This window comes from Callithrix jacchus, chromosome 14, assembly GCF_049354715.1.
Source record: "Callithrix jacchus isolate 240 chromosome 14, calJac240_pri, whole genome shotgun sequence".
NCBI lineage: Eukaryota > Metazoa > Chordata > Mammalia > Primates > Cebidae > Callithrix > Callithrix jacchus.
Window position 1 is genome coordinate 72,187,130 of NC_133515.1, and position 21,678 is coordinate 72,208,807.

A 21,678-nucleotide genomic window follows, 5' to 3' on the forward strand; every position below is an offset into this window, starting at 1 on the left:
GCTGCCAACTCCATTCATGGTAAGTGCCCTACACAGTGGGTGCACCACTTATTATATTTTTACTGTATTTTTACAATACTTTTTCTATTCTTAGATATGTTTAGATATACAATACTTACTATTGGGTTATAATTCCCCACAGTATTCAGTATAGTAACATGCTGTACAGGTTTGCAGCCTGGGAGCAATAGGCTACACCATATAGCCTGGGTATTTAGTAAGCTGTACCAATCCAGATGTTGGAAGTGTGCTCTATGATGTTCGCACAGCAATGAAATCACCTGACAAAACATTTATAAGAATGTATTGTCTTTAAGTGATGCATGGCCATAAAAGAATTTGGTTTTGGAAGTAGATGTAAAATGTTTTGAATATCTGCAAATGAAATAGTTCTAAAATAAAGGAAGGGATTAATTAAACTGGATAAGATTATAATATATGGCAATAGTAATCAAAATGATGTTGTATGTACTACCACAAAAACAAACACAATCAAATGTACACAAATAGACCAGACCATATAATCATTTCCATTTGAAAATTTACATAGTCTTATAATTATACAAATATTAACTAACATTTATTGAATGGTTACTATGTCCCTATAAATTTTTATGGTTGGCCTCTCCCCATTAAGTACCCCTTCCCACCTCTATTTCTTCTACGTGACAACCAAAATGTCTACATATCGTCTAATTCTCGTGGAGGACAAAATTGCCCTATGGCTGAAAACTACTGTTTTATATAATGGCATTCAATATCTGCTTAAACAATTATGACAAGTCAGTGTTTCTAAGTTGACTAGTATCCATTACATTGTTAAGTTCATATTCTGCAAAACTACCAATTGAAAGTAATAGAATTTACGAAAAAATAGGATAAAACTCTCAAAACCTAGGAAACTTAGTAAACAGAGCATTCCAGAAAAAGTAACAATCATAATGAAAATACCAGTACAATTAAATCTCTACTGCCATTTGCACCAAGCATAAAGGTCTGCTGATCTTTTATCTCCTTAAACTTTGGACTCATGCTTCTTTCACTGAGCTGTAGGTCCCTACAGCTTCAAATAAATTAAAAATCAAATCCAAAATGCAATTTCCCCCCGCAAACCCTGGAGGAAATAAATACCTTCATAGTCTCTTCATCTGTAACTCAAAGCTTCCCCATATAGTTTTAACATAGTAGAAAGTGCCTCAGATTTTCGGGCCACTAAATCAGCCTAAAATGAAATCATTTTCAGGCTACTTAAATCAAAGGAAGGCACTTTTGTAAAAATTTCCACTTGCTCTTTCTTAAACTCTCCTGTCTGTGAGAACACTTATTTCCCTTATTGCTGGGGAAAGCCACATGTGAAGTGACACAATTTTCACTCTATACTTTTTCCTATTTGCCAACTGAATGAGTTAAAACAAGTTTTAAGTGCATACATTGTAACAAAAGATAGATTAATTTAATTCTTTACCACTCAAAGAGAGACATCTCCTAAAATTCCTGATTGCTGATAACAGCCTTTTTTTTTTTTTTTTTTTTTTTTTTTGAGAGGAAGTCTCGCTCTGTCACCCATGCTGGAGTGCAGTGGTGTAATCTCGGCTCACTGCAACCTTCGCCTCCTGGGTTCAAGCTATTCTCCTGCCTCCACCTCCCAAGTAGCTGGGATTACGGATACATACCACATCTGGCAAAGTTTTGTATTTTCATGAGGTTTCATTATGTTGGTCAAGCGGGTCTTCAACTCCTTATCTCAAATGATCTGCCTGCCTTGGCCTCCCAAAGTGCTGGGATTATAGGCGTGAGCCATCACACCTGGCCAATAACAGCTATTAAATGAGTAGTACTAGAGGCCAGGGGGAGAGGACTATAACAGCTGGGTGCTGTGCTAACTGCATGACAAGAGTTACTTCATTTGCTTATCACAACGATATGATGTTCTACATACACTGTTATTCCCTGTTTAAAGACAAAGAAATGGGAACTTGAAGGAGTTAATCATTTCCCCAAAATCACTCAATTAAAACACAGCATAGTCAGGATGTACCCAAACTTGTGAACCTAGAGTCATTTTAGTTTAATAATTTAATGTTTTTATAACTTATTTTAACAGTTAAAAATTTAAGTTTAATATGTAAAACACATTTTTCTTAAAATTCCAATGTTATAATACATTTAAATAATGACTCAAAACTTCTCATCTCTTTTATGGAAAATTTTCTAGGTGGTTTATTCAAATTCAGTGAAAGATATAAAATCTAAAAGACCTCTTTACTTTCATTTGTAAACTACATACTCTTCTTTTCAGATCTCTAGAGTTTGTTAAGTGATGGGTAGCCATAAACGAATTGAAAAATCAAAAAGCCACAAAAAGATCTATTCCCTAGCAAGACAAATGCCATAACAATCTCTTAGTATCTATCAAGATATATTCACAAAGAAAGCAAGCCTGTAACATATCCTGGCAGGGTGCTGCTGCTGCCACCTACCCAAGATATTAATTCCAGTTCTACATTCCATGCCAATGCAAATTAGAATCTGGCCACTGGTGGAAATGTACCCGCTCAGAAGTATTAAAAGGGTTAGGAAGAATGGATTCCAGCAAATCCTAAACATCTGTTCTTGAATATGATATGTTCTACTATTTAACTTCCCTGCAATCAGGTATTAGCTACATATGGAAGTTTCTGTGATGGCAACGACCATGTTTTTCAAGTGTGGTTTAATTGCTGGTATACCTATTGGTCTCCCTATTCCTTCTATCCCAACAATATAGTCATTAGAAAAAAGAAGGATGGCCAGGAACAGTGGCTCACACCTGTAATCCCAAAACTTTGGGAGGGCGAGGTGGGGGGATCATATGAAGTCAGGAGTTTGAGATCAGCCCGGCCAACATGGCGAAACCCCATCTCTACTAAAAATACAAAAATTAGCTGCGTACGGTGGCGGGTGCCTGTAATTCCAGCTACTCGGGAGGCTGAGAGAGGAGAATCGCTTGAACCCAGCAGGCGGAGGTTGCAGTGAGCCGAGACTGCACCACTGCACTCCAGCCTGGGCAACAAGATTTCATTCTCAGCTCAAAAAAAGAAAAAAGAAGGGTCCTTTAAACTTTGCACCTACTCAGTTGCCTGATTATAAGCGTAAAGAAACATTCTAGATACTCTTAATGCTTCAGGCTGAAATGAGTCCAAAATGGCTTCTACATTTATGATGAAAAATATGGTATTTTTCAATAAAATCTATAAATCTATTGTTTTTCTTTGTTAGAGATGAATACTCACAAAGAAAACTACCAAGTTATAAAATGTAAAAATAAACACTCAGAAGTCGCCTTGAAGAAAGGGAAATGCATTCCTTGTTTCTGGTTAAAACATTCCAAAAGTGCCAGCATGGGAGGTGGGGTGGGAGGCGGGCGGGGTAGCGAATGGCTCACACCTGTAATCCCAGCACTTTGTGAGGTCGAGGTCAGGAGTTCAAGACCAGCCTGGCCAACATGGTTAAACCCCGTCTCTACTAAATTTACAAAAAAAAAATTAGTTGGGCATGGTAGCATATGCCTGTAATCCCAGCTACTCGGGAGGTTGAAGCACAAGAATTGTTTGAACCCAGGAGGCAGGGAGTACAGTGAGCCAAGATTATGCCATTGCTCTTCAACCTGGTCAACAGAGCAAGTCTCAACAATTTTTTTTCTCTGTAGCATGGGATGCTCGATATCATTCCACCCACAGTAGAACTTCTTTCAAAAACAGGTACAATGCTTATCTTAAACCCTGCCACTGCTTTGCCAACTAAGTGTATATAACATTCCAAATCCTTCTTTGCTATCTCAACAGTGTTCACAGCATCTTCACCAGGAGTACATTCCATCTCAAGAAACCACCTTCTTTGTTCATCTGTAAGAATCAACTACTCACCCATCCAAGTTTTACCATCAGATTACAGCAATTCAGTCACATCTCAGGGCCCACTTCTCATTGTAGTTCTCTTGTATATTATATCCACCATATCTGCAGTTACTTCCACCACTGAAGTCTTAAACCCTTCAAAGTTATCCATGAGGGTTGGAATCAACTTCTTCTAAACTCCTGTTAATGTTAATATTTTAACCTCCTCCTATCAATTACAATTATTGTTACTGGCATCTAGAATGATGAATCCTCTCCAAAAGGTTTTCAACTGACTACTCAGATCCATAAGAGGAATCATCTATAGCAAGTATAACCTTAGGTAATGTTATTTCTTAAAAACCAAATTTAAAGTCAAAAATTTCTCCTTGACCCACAGGCTCCAGAATGGATGTTGTATTAGCAGTCATGAGAACAACATTCATCTCCTTCTACATCCCCATCAGAGCTCTTGGGTGATGAGGAGCATCATCAATGAGCAGTCATATTTCGAAAGGAATCTTTTTTCCTAAGCAGTAGGTCTCAACAGTGAGCTTAAAATATTCAGTAAATCATGCTGTAAACAGAAGTGCTGCCATTTAAGCTGTTGTTCTATTTACAGAGCACAGGCAGAGCAGACTTAGCATAATTCTTAAGGGATCTGTGATTTTTGGAATGGTAAATGAGCAATGGCTTCAAGTCACCAGCTGCCTCTAACAAGAGAGTCAGCCTGTCCTTTGAAGCTTTGAAGGCATTGGCTTTTCGTTTCTAGCTATGAAAGTTCTAGATGGCATCTTCTTCCAATAGAAAGCTGTTTTACCTACATTGAAAATCTGTTATTTAGTGTAGCTGCCTTCATCAATGATCTTAGCTAGATCTGGATAACTTGCTGCAGCTTCTACATCAGCACTTGCTGCCTTATTTGAGCTTTTATGTAATAGTGAAGAATTTTTTTCCTTAAACCTCATGAACCAACCTCTACTAGCTTCAAACTTTTCTTCTCCAGCTTCCTCTCAGTCTTCATAGAATTGAAGAGAGTTAGGGCCCTGCTCTGGATTAGGCTTTAACTTAAGGAAATGTTATTGCTGGTTTGATCTTCTCTCTAAGCCACTAAGACTTTCTTCATGGTATCAGCAGTAAAGCAGTAAGGCTGTTTTTATTTTTTTTAAGACAGTCTCACTCTGTTGCCCAAGCTGGAGTGCAGTGGCACAACTTGGCTCACTGCAACTTCCACGTCCCAGGTTCAAGGGATCCTCCTGCCTCAGCCTCTCAAGTAGCTGGTACTATAGGCGCACACCACCACACTTGGTCAGTTTTTGTAGTTTTTGGATTTTTGGTAGAGATGAGGTTTCACCATGTTGGCCAGACTGGTCTCGAACTCCTGGTCTCAAGTGGAGATCTGCTGTGGTCTCCAAAGTGCTGGGATTATAGGCATGAGCCACTGTGCCCAGCCTGTTTTGCTTTCTTATCACTCATGTGTTCACTGGAATAACACTTTTTTTTTTTTTTTGGAGAAAGAGTCTCACTCTGTCACCCAGGCTGGAGTGTGGAGTGGCACTTTTAATTTTCTTCAAGAACTTTTCCTTTGCATTCACAACTTAGCTAACTAGGGGAAGAGGCGTGGCTTTTGGCCTGTCTTGGCTTCTGATACACCTTCCTCACTAACTGCATTCCTTGTTTTTGATTTCGAGTGAGAGAGATGCTACTCTTCCTTTTACTTGAAGACTTACAGTCCACTGCAGGGTTATTAACTGGCTTAAGTTCAATATTATTGTGTCTCAAAAAATAGGGAGACCCCAGGAGAGAGAAAGAAGCAGGAAAGGGACAGTCAGTGGAGCACTGAGAAGACATAGCATTAACAATTCAGTTTGTCTTCTCATATGGGCATGGTTCATGGCTCCAAAACAATTACAATAGTTACATCAAAGATCACTTGACAGATATTATAATAACAAAAAGGTTTGAAATGTTGCAAGAATTACCAAATGTGACACGGCAACACAATCCTGTTGGAAAAATGGCACCAAAGGACTTGCTCAACAGGGTTGCACAAACATTCAACTTTTTAAAAAACTAGAATATATGAAGCATAATAAAACAAAGTACATTAAAATGAAGTATTTTTCTGCTTCTAAAATTGGAAGTGCTGGCCAGGCCACACCACTTTAGAGAGGCCACAGTGGGCTGATTATTTGAGGCCAGAAGATCAAGACCAGCCTGGGCAACATAGTGAGGCCTCATCTCTGTTTCTTTGCTTTTTGTTTGATTGTTGAGACAGAGTTTCACTCTTGCTGCCCAGGCTGGAGTGCAAAGGCGCTATATCGGCTCACCACAACCTCTGCTTCCCGGGTTCAAGCGATTCTCCTGCCTCAGCTTCCCCAGTAGCTGGGATTATAGGCATGGCACCACCACACCTGGCTTATTTTGTATTTTTAGTAGAGACAGGGTTTCTCAATGTTGGTCAGGCTGGTCTCAAACTCCGGACTTCAAGTGATCCACCCCCCTCGGCCTCCAAAGTGCTGGGATTACAAGCGTGAGACACTGTGCCCAGCTATTTATTTATTTTTTATTTTTTACAAAGAACAGTAAAATTGCAAGTGCTTAGAACTTTTAGAGTTTGCCTGAACATTGCCTCTTCTACATGAAAATATGTATATTTGAGTTTCAAGATCTATTTGTTTCACAGAACTGCAAACCCACAGAAAAACATACCTTCTAACAGCATTTCTGGAATGTCTGCTTGATATCTAGGTCCCACTCTGATTTCACCTTTGTCAGCTAATAGGGTTTTCAATGAGGGGTCATAGACCAATGAGTAGAAGAAGGTATCCTGAAAAATATGACAAAATATGTAAGTATATTTAATTCCTTCTACTTTTTATGAAGCATTAAAATCAATGTTGCTATAATGAACACATAAACCCCAGAGAGTATATAAAATTTCATTTTCATTAATAAACTCATAGATCTTTAAGGAGAGTAAGGTGTTACTGTCATCATGTAAAACAGTACAAAATTAAATCAAGTCAAAAGAAACAGCTTGAAATAAAGTAGGTTATAAAGTTCTATTATTTGTTTTAGTCTAAAAGAAAACCATTTGCTCTCTAAAGCAGAGTTTCAAAACCTAGCAAAATGAAACCACAGCTCCAAGGTAAGACACCTAAAATCAAATGATCTTATAAACCTCTAAAGTCCACACCAAACAGAAGGGAAGACTTCACAGATACCAGGTACTCTTACTTTTGCAATGTCAATCCCACTTTTTATTCAAAATATTAAAAGGTATATATATCTCACATTAAACTATATAAGAGCTGAACTTATATGGTTTACTGTTAATATAATAATACTACTTTATAGGTATTTAAACATGTATTTACTATTATTCTAGAGTTCTTTAAGTACTGCGGCATACGTATAAATATACAGATATACAAACATAGCTATATACACCCTCACCAGCAGCGTACACACCAAAATTCCAATCCTCATTTACAAAGCTCACATGTCCTAGTGAGCCTAGTGGGTAAAATGACCTGGCCTCTAGTCCTTTAATGAATTCTGCATAATCACTAGAGATTATCTGAACAAGCAAAATCTCGTCTTCTGCTTCCCACTATGATCCCAAAGTCATCTGCTGCCCAATTCTCTGTACTATATCCTGGAAGGACCTGTCCTACTATCAGAACTTTACCAAGCCCCAGCCAAGCAAACTACAAATAAAAGATAATCTGTCAGACGGTAAAAGTCTCTCCCATGTGGGAACTCTCCCACATATTTTGATAAGGGGAAAGGGAAAAAACAGAATTATTCCATCCACTAAGAAATTCTGTGCTCTATTTTATTCATTGCTCACTGTCAGAAAAAAAGATTTAAACAAAATACTTGTTAAATAAAAAAGGTGGGGGGATACCAATACATGACAATTTATGCATATTGTTAAAATGCTATCTGAGGTAAAGAAAAAAATCTGTAGGAATAGATAAAACCACCAACTTAACAAAACTACAGGGGATGATCACTATGGTAATCAGAATTGTTTGATTTTTTGTTTTGCTTTACAGACATGAGTAACAAATATAATTACTTAGTAACTGAAGTCATTGCCACAGGCTCACCATTGGATCTTTTTCTTTCTTTTTTTTTTAATAAAGACAGGGTCTCACTATGTTGTCCCGGCTGGTCTCAAACTCCTGGGCTCGAGCAATCCTCTTGCCTCAGCCTCCCAAAGTGCTGGGATCACAGGCATGAATCCCTACGCCCAGCCACCATTAGATTTAAAAGCAGAAATACCTCAGGTCACTTGTTAGCATGGTACTCCAATAAAAACAGGAGCTTGCAATACTCTACAATATAATCAGATGAAATGATTACTTGGGTCATTTAAGTTGTTTAAAATCCTTAGATTTGTATGTCCTGATATGGGAAAATATTCAAAATATGTTTGCTTTATAATAGAAGTTGCAAAAAAATAAGAAAGGGTTCCATATAGGCCAATTTCAAGAAGACAAAGAGTTAAAATAAAGCAGTAAATATAACGGATGATGATTACAGAGTTATTCTTTGGGTTACCATCTTCAACTATGCCAATCTCAATATATTTTTTTCAAGAGAGAGTCTCACTCTGTCACCCAGCCTGGAGTGCAGTGGTGTGATCTCAGCTCACTGCAACCTCCGCCTTCCAGGTTCAAGCAATTCTCCTGCCTCAACCTCCCCCAAGCAGCTGGGACTACAGGCATGTGCCACCATGTCCAACTAATTTTTTATATTTTTAGTAGAGAGAGGGTTTCATCAGTTTGGCCAGGCTGGTCTTGAACTCCTGACCTCGTGATCTACACGCCTCGGCCTCCCAAAGTGCTGGGATTATAGGCGTGAGCCATCACACCCAGCCCTCAATGTTTTATTTTTTAATTTTTATATATTTAGGGGTACAGATGCAGAGTTCTTATATGAATACACTGTATCACGGTAAAGTTTGGGCTTTCAGCATACCCATCACCTGAATAGTGAACATTGTACCCAATAGGTAATTTTTCAATCCTCACACCTCTGCAATGTCTTTTTTTTTTTTTTTGAGACAGAATCTCACTCTGTCACCCAGAGTGGAATGCAGTACTGCGATCTCGGCTCACCACAACCTCTGCCTCCCAGGCTCAAGTGATTCTCCTGCCTCAGCCTCCTGATTAGTTGGGATTACAGGTACATGCCACTACCATCTGACTAATTTTTGTATTTGTAGTAGAGACAGTTTCGCCATGTTGGCCAGGCTGGGCTTGATCTCTTGATCTCTTCTATTTCTCCTGTTCTCTCCCACCTCGGCCTCCCAAAGTGCTGGGATTACAGGTGTGACCCACCACGCTGGCCTCTAATGTTTATTATTCTAGTCTGTATGTCCATGTCCATGTTTACCAATTGATTAGCTCCCACTTATAAGTTACAACATATAGTATTTGACTTGCTGTTTCTGCCAATTTCAATATTTTAATATGACTAAAAAGCAGTAAGGTTTTCTTAAGAATGATCTCGTAATAAAGTACCATATCCTTCCCAAGGTTCTGAGACAGGAAAAAACTAAAACAAAAATAAATATAGGCCAGGAGAGGTGGCTCATGCCTATAATCCCAGCACTTTGGGAGGCTGAGGTGGGAGTATCACCCAAGGTCAGAAGCTTAAGACTGGCCTTGGCAACATGGTGAAACCCTGTCTCTACAAAAAGTACAAAAATTAGTTGGGCATGGTGAGGTACACCTATGGTCCCAGCAACTCAGGAGGCTGCACTGGCAGGATCACTTGAACCCAGGAGGTTGAGGCTACAGTGAGCTGAGACTGCATCACTGCACCAGTCTAGGTGACAAATTGAGACCCTGTTTCAAGTAATCCATAAAATAAAGCAGTAAATCTAAAATAACAAAAAGTATCTTTCAAATTGAGTAAAGTATATGATATAACCAGTACCATATACTTTTATTTTTTCAAAATTGCCGCAACTGCAAAAAAAAAAAAAAAAAAAGTTTACTACATTGCCAGGTCAGTTTATTCATAGGATTAATAAAGAACAAAGACTGTTTACAAATCAAGCGAATAGGGGAAACCTCCAGAGATCTTTGCTAATTTTCATCTACTAAAGTCCTTAACATGTACCATTTTCTAACAACAAATTAGAAGGGAAAGAAATCACTTAAAAAATATTTAATATTAAAAAAAGGAAAAAACTATTTAATATAATGAGGTCAAGCATAGTGGCTTATGCCTGTAATTCCAACACTTTGGGTGGCTGAGGAGGGTGATCACTTGAGGTTAGGAGCTTAAGACCACTGACATGATGAAACCCCATCTCTACTAAAAATTTGAAAATTAGCAGTGTGTGGTAGGGGGGCATCTATTATCCCAGCTACTCAGGAGCCTGAAGCAGGAGAATCACTTGGACCCAGTAGGCAGAGGTTGCAGTGAGCTGATATCACATGTGCCACTGCACTCCAGCCTGGGCAACAGGGTGAGACTCCATCTCAAAAAGAAAAGAAAATGTAATACAATGAAATGCATTGAGTGTTTTGCCTTTTTCTCCTTCTGTGAAATAATGCTAATTTCTGAGCATTATCATTATTCATAGTATTATCCATCATTCTGTTGGACAGACTAATGACAGAAGCCTATCATTTAAATTTTACAAAGGTAAGTTATAAAGTCTATTAGCCTTTTTTCTGCTTTGAATATGTATTTTCCTATTGGTTTTCTTATTTCCTATTAGGTTTTCTGATGTATAGTGGGTTCTGAATGATTGCATCAAATTTTTTCTGTTATATTTTCTTCATTTAAGATAAAGGGACAACACTGAAGTATAAGTTTTTTTTTGTTTTTTTTTTTGTTTTTGTTTTTTTTTAAAGAAAATATGTCCCTTAAAAATAAAAAAAAAGAAATAACAGGCCAGGCACAGTGGCTGACACCTGTAAATCCAGCACTTTGGGAGGCCAAGGAAGGCAGATCACCTGAGGTCAAGAGTTCAAGACCAGCCTAGCCAACATGATGAAACCCCATCTCTACTAGTGACACACAAATTAGCCGGGTGTGGTGGCAGGCACCTATAATCTCAGTTACTCAGGAGGCTGAAGCAAGAGAATTGCTTGAACCTGGGAGGCAGAGGTTGCAGTGAGCCAAGAATATACCACTGCATTTCAGATGGGGGGGGATAGAGCAACACTCTGTCTCTAAAAACAAAAAAAAATTAAAAATACATATATGTAATAAAAGCTTTTGAGGGAAAGGAAAAAAATCATAAAGATTAAATACTTAAGCATCACTGACACTAAAATATTTTTCCCACCATACAAATAATGTTGCTTGAAATGTCACCTAAAATTATGCAGACTGTGAAATATTCTGTTTACAAGAATTTCCTCCCTTCAATGAAGTATATGCTCTATTTCAACTTGTTAACTATGTTTCTTATTGAGGTTTAGTGAAAAATATTTTTAAGTGACAAAATTTATTAGGATTCCAGAAAGCAGACCACCAAAGGTAAAATCTCATCTGGAAATAGTCTAAATGAAAAACCATTTATTCAAGAAATAAAAACAAAATAGAAAGGGGAACCAAAGCACACTAAAGCATTAATTTCATAAAGTCAGAAATATTCATCTACTATCAACTAAATCCATGTACCATTCTCTATAATGTCTTTCATTACCAACTAAAAAACAGACACAGTTTTTCCTACTCTGATCTCAGTTAACCAGAAAAATTGAATTTACCCAAATGCATTCTAATCATTACACTTTTACTAATACTGCTATTAATATAATGGTGCAATAATACTTTCGTACAAAAAAAAATAAATTCCAAGGAAGGAGCTTCCTGTGAAATAAAGGGTGGAAAACAATAAAACAATATGATTGTGAGTTACCTCCTTATCAAGATACGACAATACTGATTCTGTCTCATTCAGAAGGGCAACACTGCACTTTCCCCTGTTGAAAGAGAAAAAAAGAAAAAATGTAACAAAGGCCACCTCACCTTCTCAGTGATGAGAAATACTAAGTTAAGAATGTGGGACTAGTATTAAGAAACTACATGGCAGTTATGAATATATATTTTTTTCAAGCTATTTAGACCCACTTTACAATCCTGGTGTCACGTAACCTATAAAATAAGGCTGTCTTTATAGGCATTTCTTAAGAGGCTAGCCTGTTGGAGTAACTGTGTTAGGCAATAAATCCTAATAATATGCAATAATTTATAAGTAGTTTCTACTTAAGGAAAAAAAAAGAGCACAATGAGACCTTCAGACTAAGAGTCAGTTTCTGAACCTATAAATAGGTATTATGAGGTAATTTTATACAAACGATGTTCAGACAAAGACACCACCACACAAACCAATGCCTAAATAATGTTCAGGTTTTTATGAGCAGCCACCAACTACATTTAAAAATCTAAAAATAATACACATTCATATTAGGATACAACTAATTTATCTTTATTGAACTTACTCTAAAAACTAGTTAAATTTTAAACACTAGGAGCTTTCTATAAAGCAGGAGGCAAAATAAACATCGACAGATTCATGGACCTTGAGGTCTGACAGCACTTACCTTTGATCTGACTTTAGAAACTAATGTCTATTTTTATAAGGCCCGTCTAGTCTCTGAGAAAAATTGAGGTTATGCAGGTAGAGGGATTTACAAGCACTTTCAAAACGATCCTAACCAGCCTAAAAAGAAAATCAGCATAACTAATATAAATCTGACAGGAGCATTTCGAAGATTATTCAAGTTACAGATACTGATCAGGGCTTACAATGTTTTTTTAAAATGTCATCACATCATTTGATTTTGTAAACAAAAATCAAGACATCTCCAAAAGCCAACATGCAAAAACAAATATATCACATATATATTAAATAAGCAGCTAGAAATTAGCAGGGCATAGTGACACATGCCTGTAATCTCAACTACTCAGGAGGCTGAGGCAAGAGAATCACTTGAACCCAAGAGGCAGAATGCAGTGAGCTGAGATCGTGCCACTGCATGCCAGCCTGGCACACAGAGCAAGACTCCATCTCAAAAAAAAAAAAAAAAAAAAAAAAAGGCGGCAGCAGCAGCAGCGCGAGAAAAGCTTGCTGTTGGATCACCGGAGTGAAATACAATTCAAAGGAAAAAATTACCAAAGCAAAATAAAATACTAAAAGTAAAGTGCTAACACATTAGTCAAAAGTTACAGTTTGCTAAACATTTTGCAACTCTATACTCCTTAAATTAAAAAAAAAATCCCTTATAAAAATGTATTTTTCTGGTAATCACAGTAGGTTAGAAAGTTTTCTCAGTGAGCATGTGGTATTTCCATGTTATCCTGTCAAATCTCTAACATGATTACTGGAAGTGTTTATAAAGGTTTTCTTTTTTTCTGACATATTTTATTCTAGTAGATTAGTGAAGCAAAAAAATTAACATCCCTTTAGCACATATTAACAACACCGAAAAGTCAACAACTGGGCCTAGAGCAGTGACTCACACCCGAAATCTCAGCACTTTGAGAGGCCGAGGTAGAACAAGGAGCCCAGGAGTTTCAGACCAGCCTGGAAAACACAGCAAGATCTTGACTCTACTAAAAATAAAAAAAAATAAAATCAGCCGAGGGCTACTCGGGTTGGGGGATTGTTTGAGCCCAGAGGTCTAGGCTGCAGTGAGCTGTATTTGCACCACTGCACTCCAGCCCAGGCGAAAGAGCATAAAACCCTGTCTCAAAAAAAAAGAGAGAAAAGAAAGAAAGAAAGAAAGAAAAGGTAACAATTACCTGACATGCTCTCATAATGGTCAGAATTGCAACTAGGGAAACTGCTCTGCTGCCATTAACATCTACAGCTGCCATATGGTATCTATGACCTGTGAATATGTGCTCACACATGTAATATGCTTAATAAATGGGGTTACTAAAAATAGTTTTCGCTTACTTTTTTCCCCTCATTAACAGCTGACAAAGCAATATTTCTAACATTTGATAACTAATCACTGAAAAAAATAAGTTCTCTAAAGTCAGGTTTGTTTTAATGGGGAAGAGTAAAACCTGCTAAATTTTATTTTAATAGATACTTTTTTTTAAAGGCTAGTCAAGTGAAACAGTGAGAGAAGAGAAGAAACAAAGAAATCTGAAACTGGTTATAAACACTACTGCACTGGGCTCAGCCAATACTACTGTCTTTAATAGTTACTTGACTTTTAAGGGTTAACAGACACTGAAAATTCAAACAAACAATACAGCATACTTTAAGTCTCTTCCATATGGTCTGAAATAACAAAAGATTTTAAATTAAAAAACTTTTATTTTCGTAATTATATTCGAAAATAAACACTGGTTATAATGAAATATAAATTATTTTTGGAAATGTAGTTTTTATACAAAGATAAAAGGATAACAGGTGATCTAAGTTTTAAATTTTTCTTTAATATAGCTCTATTGTACATCACCCCAAATTGAAAATCTAACATTTAAATTTTTCATGTACATATATTAACAGCTAACAAAGTAAAAGGTTGAGTCAGAATTATTTTATGAAGTAAATATGAATATGTAATTAACACATATAGTACTATGTCAAGAGTTGTTGATAAAAGGGGTTTAAAAAGAGATTTAAAGCCTTAGTTTCCTTTAGGCCAAACAAATCTTGGCCCGTAGATAAAACATGGTAAATTTTAAGCTAACCCCCACCTAAAGGAACTATTATCAAATTCTGCATACAAATACCACAGGCAACTTATACTGAGTCTCAAGCAATGAACCTAATCATATGTCACACACGATATTTTAATCCTTAAATAATAAAGATACCCAAGCATGATATGAAGTGTTTCAAAGACACAACACAAAGATCACTCCAGGCCCATATAATCCACTTGTACTACTTTTCTATACAAAACCACAAAGGAGTACAAAATTGCTATAATGAAAATCTACTTTTCCACAGATATTCAAAAAGGTTTTCAAAGTATAATCTGTTTCAGAGATGGTGCAGGGTGCTGGGATACACAGACATGTGAATAAATAATTACAACAAAACACAGTCACATGTTCAATAGCAGGTGCTGATCAGCCTGGAATCTGCTACTTGCTTAACAGTATGTCCAGTATAATCCTACAGACTGAAAGATATATGTAAAAATGTACATACAGGTTATATATTTCTTTTATCTGAAGCTAGTGCATATTTGTATAAATCAAAGAGGTCATTTATTAGTGACCACAATTAGTGGTCATTTCCCCTCTGCCTGTAGACTTTCTGATTTTATTTATTTATTTTGAGAAAAGGTCTTGCTCTGTCCCCCAGGCTGAAGTGCAATGGCATATTCGTAGTTCACCGAAGCCTCTACTCCCTGGACTCAATCAATCCTCCCACCTCAGCCTCCCTAGTAGCAGGGACTACAGGTGTGTGCCACCAAGCCTATCTAATTTTTTTTTTCTTTTGTAGAGACAGAGTTTTGCTATGTCACGATCTCGGCTCACTGCAACCTCTGCCTCCTGGATTCAAGCAATTCTCCTGCCTCAGCCTCCCAAGTGGCTGGGATTACAGATGCCTGTCACCACAAGCAGCTAATTTTTGTATTTTTAGTAGAGACAGGGTTTCACCATGTTGGCCAGGCTTGTCTTGAACCCCTGACCTCAGGTGATCCGTCCGCCTTGGCCTCCCAAAGTGCTGGGATTACAGACGTGAGCCACCACGCCCAGCCTATACTATAGATTCTTAACATTTCGTCCTATAAAGAACAGTGTCAAAAGATTAGGTTCTGGGAGAAGATTTAGATTTCTCAACAGCAACCGCATAAAACACAATAGCACAGATTCAAAATTCTGAGAAGTGATTTCCAAACCAGAATTCTATGTCTAAACAAATCATTGGCCAAATGTGAGAAATATTTTTAGATATATGAGACCCAAAACTTTTACATTTTAGATTTAATGAAAAGGAAAAGGCAAAACAATGATAAACTCCGAGGTAAAAAAAGGTTTTATAATAAAGAATACGTAATACTGACACGTCCATAAAATACAAAGATCGTTTACTAAGCTAAACTAAAGTTGTGATAATATTAGAAACAGAAGGCAAAGAAAATAGGGAAGAGAGAAGTTAAGGAAAATTCCTAAAACTGAAAAATTAATAGTAGGAATATAAGAATGGTATAAATGCAAAAGCTACCGTCAAGAGGAGTTGAAAATGACTACAGAGTGGGAACCAAGCAAATAACTGCCTTCAATATTATGAGACAGCCATATCCACATACTTTTTAAAAATTACAAAATTTAAATTTAAAATGAAAGGGGGTGATATGGTTTGGCTCTGTGCCCCCACCCAAATCTCATCTTGAATTGTAATCCCCATAATCCCCATGTAGTGAGTGGTGATTGGATCATGGGGACAGTTTCCCCCATGCTGTTCAGGACAGTGAGTTCTTACAAGATCTGATGACTTTATAACTGTTTGACAGTTCCTTCTTCTCTCTCTCTATCTCCTGCCACCAAATAAGACATGCCTGCTTCCCCTTCCATCATAATAATAAAAAAACGAAAAGAGTATAACTGGATTGTTTGTAACACAAAGTACATAAATGCTTGAGGGGATAGATTCCCCATATTTCACGATGTCATTATTATGTTTCACATGCCTATATCAAAATGTCTCATGTATCCCTATGTAGCTGCAAAAATTAAAAATACACAGTCAGGCAGGGTGGCTCATGCCTGTAATCCCAGCACTTTGAGAAGCCAAGGCAGGCGGATCACCTGAGGTCAGGAGTTCAAGACCAGCCTGGCCAACATGGCAAAACCACATCTCTACTAAAAATACAAAAATTGGACAGGTGCAGTGGCTCATGCCTGTAATCCTGGCACTTTGGGAGGCTGAAGTGGGTGGATCACGAGGTCAGCAGTTTGAGACCAGCCTGGCCAACATAGGGAAACCTCATCTCTACTAAAAATACAAAAAAAAAAATTAGCCAGGTGTGGTGGCAGGTGCCTGTAATCCCAGCTGCTTGGGAGGCTGAGGCAGGAGAACTGCTTGACCCCGGGAGGCAGAGGTTGCAGTGAGCTAAGATTGTGCCACTGCACTCCAGCCTGGGTGACAGAGCAAGACTCCTTCTCGAAAACACACACACACACACACACACACACACACACACACACTTGAGACAATACATAGGATACATACACTTTGCAGGTAACCCAAATGTGCTCTTGTGCACTGTGATTCTGGTTAAAGAGAAAACTACTTCAGCCGTTAAAGGGGTGAAGCAGTTAATTCAAAGGAAAGGTTATATAGTATAAACACACATTTTCCAAAAAGAGCATGCTAAGCATGTAGACGGTAAAATGTTAATCTGTGTAAGATTTTTCTCCACTTACTGTATATTTCCTCTGGTTTTCCTCCTACTAGCAATCTTATGAACATAAGCACTCTAACTCACTTTCTCATGTTAATTAACTTCATTTATTAAGGAGCACTACCACAGGCATCAATAATTCCCTTTGACTAATTCAAATTTTATGTATGGATTACAAAAAAAACTGCAAAAGCATAACACTTTAAAATACTGACACAATGAAATGAGCAGAAAGAAAACCAATTTTTTTAAAGATTCCAAATAAGCTTTTAACATTCACAGCCAAATTGAAGACAGACTAATAATCCACAGTAGAGTTCTATTTTATTACTTACATACTTAAAAGTTAGCACTATTATTTATTTTTCAATAAACATATCCATTAAAAATTGTTTGTTTTCTCTGAAAGTAGAAAAAGAAGTCTCAATAGACATAAATTAAATTTACAAATCCTTTCAGCTGAACCTCCCTGCTTTGACCAATAGAGAAATATGAAGAAAGAAATACAAAGTAACAATTATGATACTTTCAACTATTTTACTTGGTATAATTTTACAGATATACTCACAGTCACACAAGTCAAATGACCAAGGCAAAAGTTTATTCATTGTAGTATCATTTTTTTAAAAGCAAAAGACTAAAAGAACCAAATATCCATTAGTTAGGATTAAACAAATTAGAAATATAACACGGCAATAAAAAAGAATGGGTTAGATGTTTATGATCCAATATGGACCTATCACCAAGATACTTCATTTCAAAAGTACAGCATAAAAGCAACATAATTTACTCCACAATTTACTTAAGACATACAAACATATATACCTCATTGCTTCTATATGCATGGAATATTTCTGGAAGTACACCCAAGATTCTAAAAACACCGAAGACCTGGGGGGACTGTGCAGGAGTGAGACATTATATTGTATACTCCATGTTTATATATTTTGATTTCTGAATCATATATTACACATCTACTTCCACTGAAACTGTCCCCACAAGGTTGACAAGAATTGCATGCAGGTTATGGTCAGAAATATAGTTACAATTAAGCATTAATCAGCCTGCACTTTGGCCCATTTCCCTGTTACTCAAAGTCATGTAGCACAAGATACTAACAAAAGCCTTGATTCTAACATCAGAGATCAAGTGTATCGGGAGCCCACTGTTCCCACAGACAGGATGTCTGACAATAGAATCATAACGATTTTATTTAAGGATCACTTAAATTGTTTTTCACTGGGTGCAGTGTTTTATGCCTGTAATCCTAGTACTTGGGGAGGCCAAGGCGAGCCGATCACTTGAGGTCAGGAGTTCGAGACCAGCCTGGCCAACATGGTGAAACCCCATCTCACTAAAAATACAAAAAACGTTAGTCAGGCGTGGTGACAGGTGCCTGAAATTGCAGCTACTCAGGAGGCTGAGGCACGAGAATCGCTTGAACCTGGGAGGCAGAGGTTGCAGAGAGCTGAGATCACACCACTGCACTCCAGCTTGGGTGACAGAGCAAGACTACCTCTAAAAAAACAAAACAAAAAAAAAACTTCACCATACAACTCTTCTAGCAATCAAAAATCTCCAAACTTTGGCCCACTCCAAAAGCCTTAAAAACCCCAACTCCAAATTCCCTGGGGAGATAGATTAGAGGTTTCTTCCAACCTCCTTGTTCGGGGACCCTACAATTAAACCTCCTTCTTTGCTGCAACCTGCTGTCTCATAGAGTATCGACTGGCTGTGCTCATTGGGCAACTAAACTATCACAATTACACTACCAAAAACAATTAAGTTTTAAAAGCAAGAGGGCATGTCATCAGTTTTCTGTGATCCTGACAACAAAAGAGATTGCTCTATCATCCACTGCTTTTGGATCCCAGGTTGCATTGAGCATTTAACCAAACCGGGTATACCACCTCTAATCACAGCAATACATAAATTCACTCTGGCAATCTATTCCAATCTACTCCCATCTACCAACTATTGCTTTGACGAGTATTTCAAATGTTTTTGGTTTAAAAAAAAAAAATTGGCCAGGCGTGGTGGCTCATACCTGTAAACCCAGAACTTTGGGAGGCCAAGGTGGGCAGATCACAAGGTCAGGATTTGAGACCAGCCTGGCCAATATGGTGAAACCCCATCTCTACTAAAAATACAAAAATCAGCTGGGCATGGTGGCAGGTGCCTGTAGTCCCAGATACTTGGGAGGCTGAGGCAGGAGAATTGCTTGAACTCAGGAGGCGGAGGCTGTAGTGAGCCGAGATCATGCCACTGCATTCCAGCTTGGGCAACAGAGCGAGACGCTATCTCAAAAAAAATAAATAAAATTCTGCTTATACATAAAATATTTTACGTTCATTTATTTATTTGTTTCTGACATACAGGATAATCCGAGGAAAATTTTTCCTTCAAATACTAATTGCTCTAGGTAAAACATAAACCAAAAAAAATTTTTCAAATTACAGCCTTTGAAAAAAGGATGGAAATGTTCTGTCAATACTCAATAACTCAGTTCTAAAAATAGGCATGAAGAAATAAATCCCAGGATTATAAGGTATTTTTATTCAGTGAGCTAACTGAATGAAAGCAGTTGCACAGCATCTCAATGCAGGGAGGAGAGCGGCATAATATTTTCAGTCTCAACAGAATAATTAATTAAATGACAGGCATAGCCAATGTGTTTATCTCCTCTTTTCTGAAATGCCTTTTAAATAAGAAGATGCCCAGGTGCAGTGGCTCACGCTTGTAATCCCACCACTGTGGGAGGCCAAGGCACGCAAATCACCTGAGGTCAAGAGATCGAAACCAGACTGGCCAACAGGGTAAAACCCCGTCTCTACTAAAAAATACCACCAAAAAAAAGTAGTCGATCACAGTGGCAGGCACCTGTAATCCCAGCTACTTGGGAGGCTAAGGCAGAAGAATCACTCGATCCCTGAAGACGGAGGTTGCAGTGAGCTGAGATCATGCCATTACATTCCAGCCTGGGTGACAAGAGCAAAATTCTGTCTTAAAAATAAGTAAGTAAATAAGAAGCAAATTTAAAACAAAAGAACCTGGCACGGCATGATGGCTCGCACTGTAATCCTAGTACTTTGGGAAGCCCAGGTGGGCGGATCATCTGAGATCAGGAGTTTGAGACCAGCCTGGCCAACATGACAAAATCCTGTTTCCGTCTCTACTAAAAATTTAAAATTTAAAAAAAAAAAAAAAAATTAGCAGGGCTTGGTGGTGCACACTTGTAATCCCAGCTACTTGGGAGGGTGAGGCGGGAGAATCACTTGAACCCTGGAAGTGGAGGTTGCAGTGAGCCAAGATTACACCACTGCATTCCAACCTGGGAAACAGAGAGAGACTCCATCTCAAAAAAAAAGAAAAGAAAGAAGGAAAGAAAAAACCTAAACCATAATAAAGAGAATCTGAGGGGCCATCAGCAGAAGAAAGATTTTCAGAAAATTTTGATAACAAACATGGTATGTGACATTTGATAAAGGAGGTTTAATTATATGGTCCCCCAACAAGGAGGTGGGAAGAAACCTCTAATCTATCTCCCCAGGGAGTTTGGAGCTGGGGTTTTTAAGGCTTTTGGCGTGGGCAAAAGTTTGGAGATTTTTAATTGCTTGAAGAATTATATGGTGAAGTCGTGAAATGGGGATAAAGAAGCTGAATTCTGCTAATCTCGTTTCCTTGTGGGGCCCTTGAAACTGGTTGCTAGAATTCATGGGGCCTGAAAAACAACTTTTTTTTTGAGACGTAGTCTTGCCATGTCCCCCAAGCTGGAGTGCATGGCAGGATCTCAGGTCTCTGCAACCTCTGCCTCCCAAGTTTAAGAAAGACTAAGAAGAAAAAAACTAAGAGCACAAATGGCCACTATCTACAGTACTATTAAACATGGCATTGGTGGTTTTCCCTAATACAATTAAAACAAGAAAAACAACTAAGTAACAAAGTCCAGGCCTGGCACAGTGGCTTGGAAGGCCAAGGAAGTAAGATCACTTGAAGCCAGGAGTTAGAGACAACCCTGAACAACCTAGGGAGGTCAGTCGCTACAAAATTTTTTTTTTTAATTAGCTAAGCATCGTGGTTGGCACCTGCAGTCCCAGCTACTCAGGAGGCTGAGGTGAGAGGATTGCTAGAGCCCAGAAATTCAAGGCTGCAGTGAGCCATGAATCATGCCACTGCACTCTAGCCTGGAAAACAGAAGGAAACCCTGTTTCTAAAGGAAAAAAAAGAGAAAAAAGAAACAAAGACCAAAATATGCATAAAGGGAGCTGACTGGGCACAATGGCTCACGCCTGTAATCCCAGCACCATGGGAGGTGGAGGCAGGTGGATCACAAGGTCAGGAGTTCAAGAGCAACCTGACCAACATGGTGAAACCCTGCCTCTTCTAAAAATAGAAAAATTAGCTGGGTGTGGCACCTGTAATGCCAACTACTTGGGAGGGTG

General features: G+C 38.0%; 1 protein-coding gene across 5 annotated transcripts in view; it reads right to left on the reverse strand.

Moving 5' to 3' along the window:
- MTA3 (metastasis associated 1 family member 3) overlaps positions 1-21,678 on the reverse strand; it is a 274,841-nt gene that overhangs the window by 108,075 nt on the left and 145,088 nt on the right. For all 5 annotated transcript variants that reach the window (XM_078349438.1, XM_078349437.1, XM_008980775.5 and 2 more), the window contains exons 5-6: positions 11,776-11,839; positions 6,588-6,705 (exon numbers count right to left, since the gene is read on the reverse strand). In XM_078349438.1, coding sequence (XP_078205564.1) covers positions 6,588-6,705; positions 11,776-11,839 — 182 coding nt within the window. The remainder of the gene's footprint in view (positions 1-6,587; positions 6,706-11,775; positions 11,840-21,678) is intronic.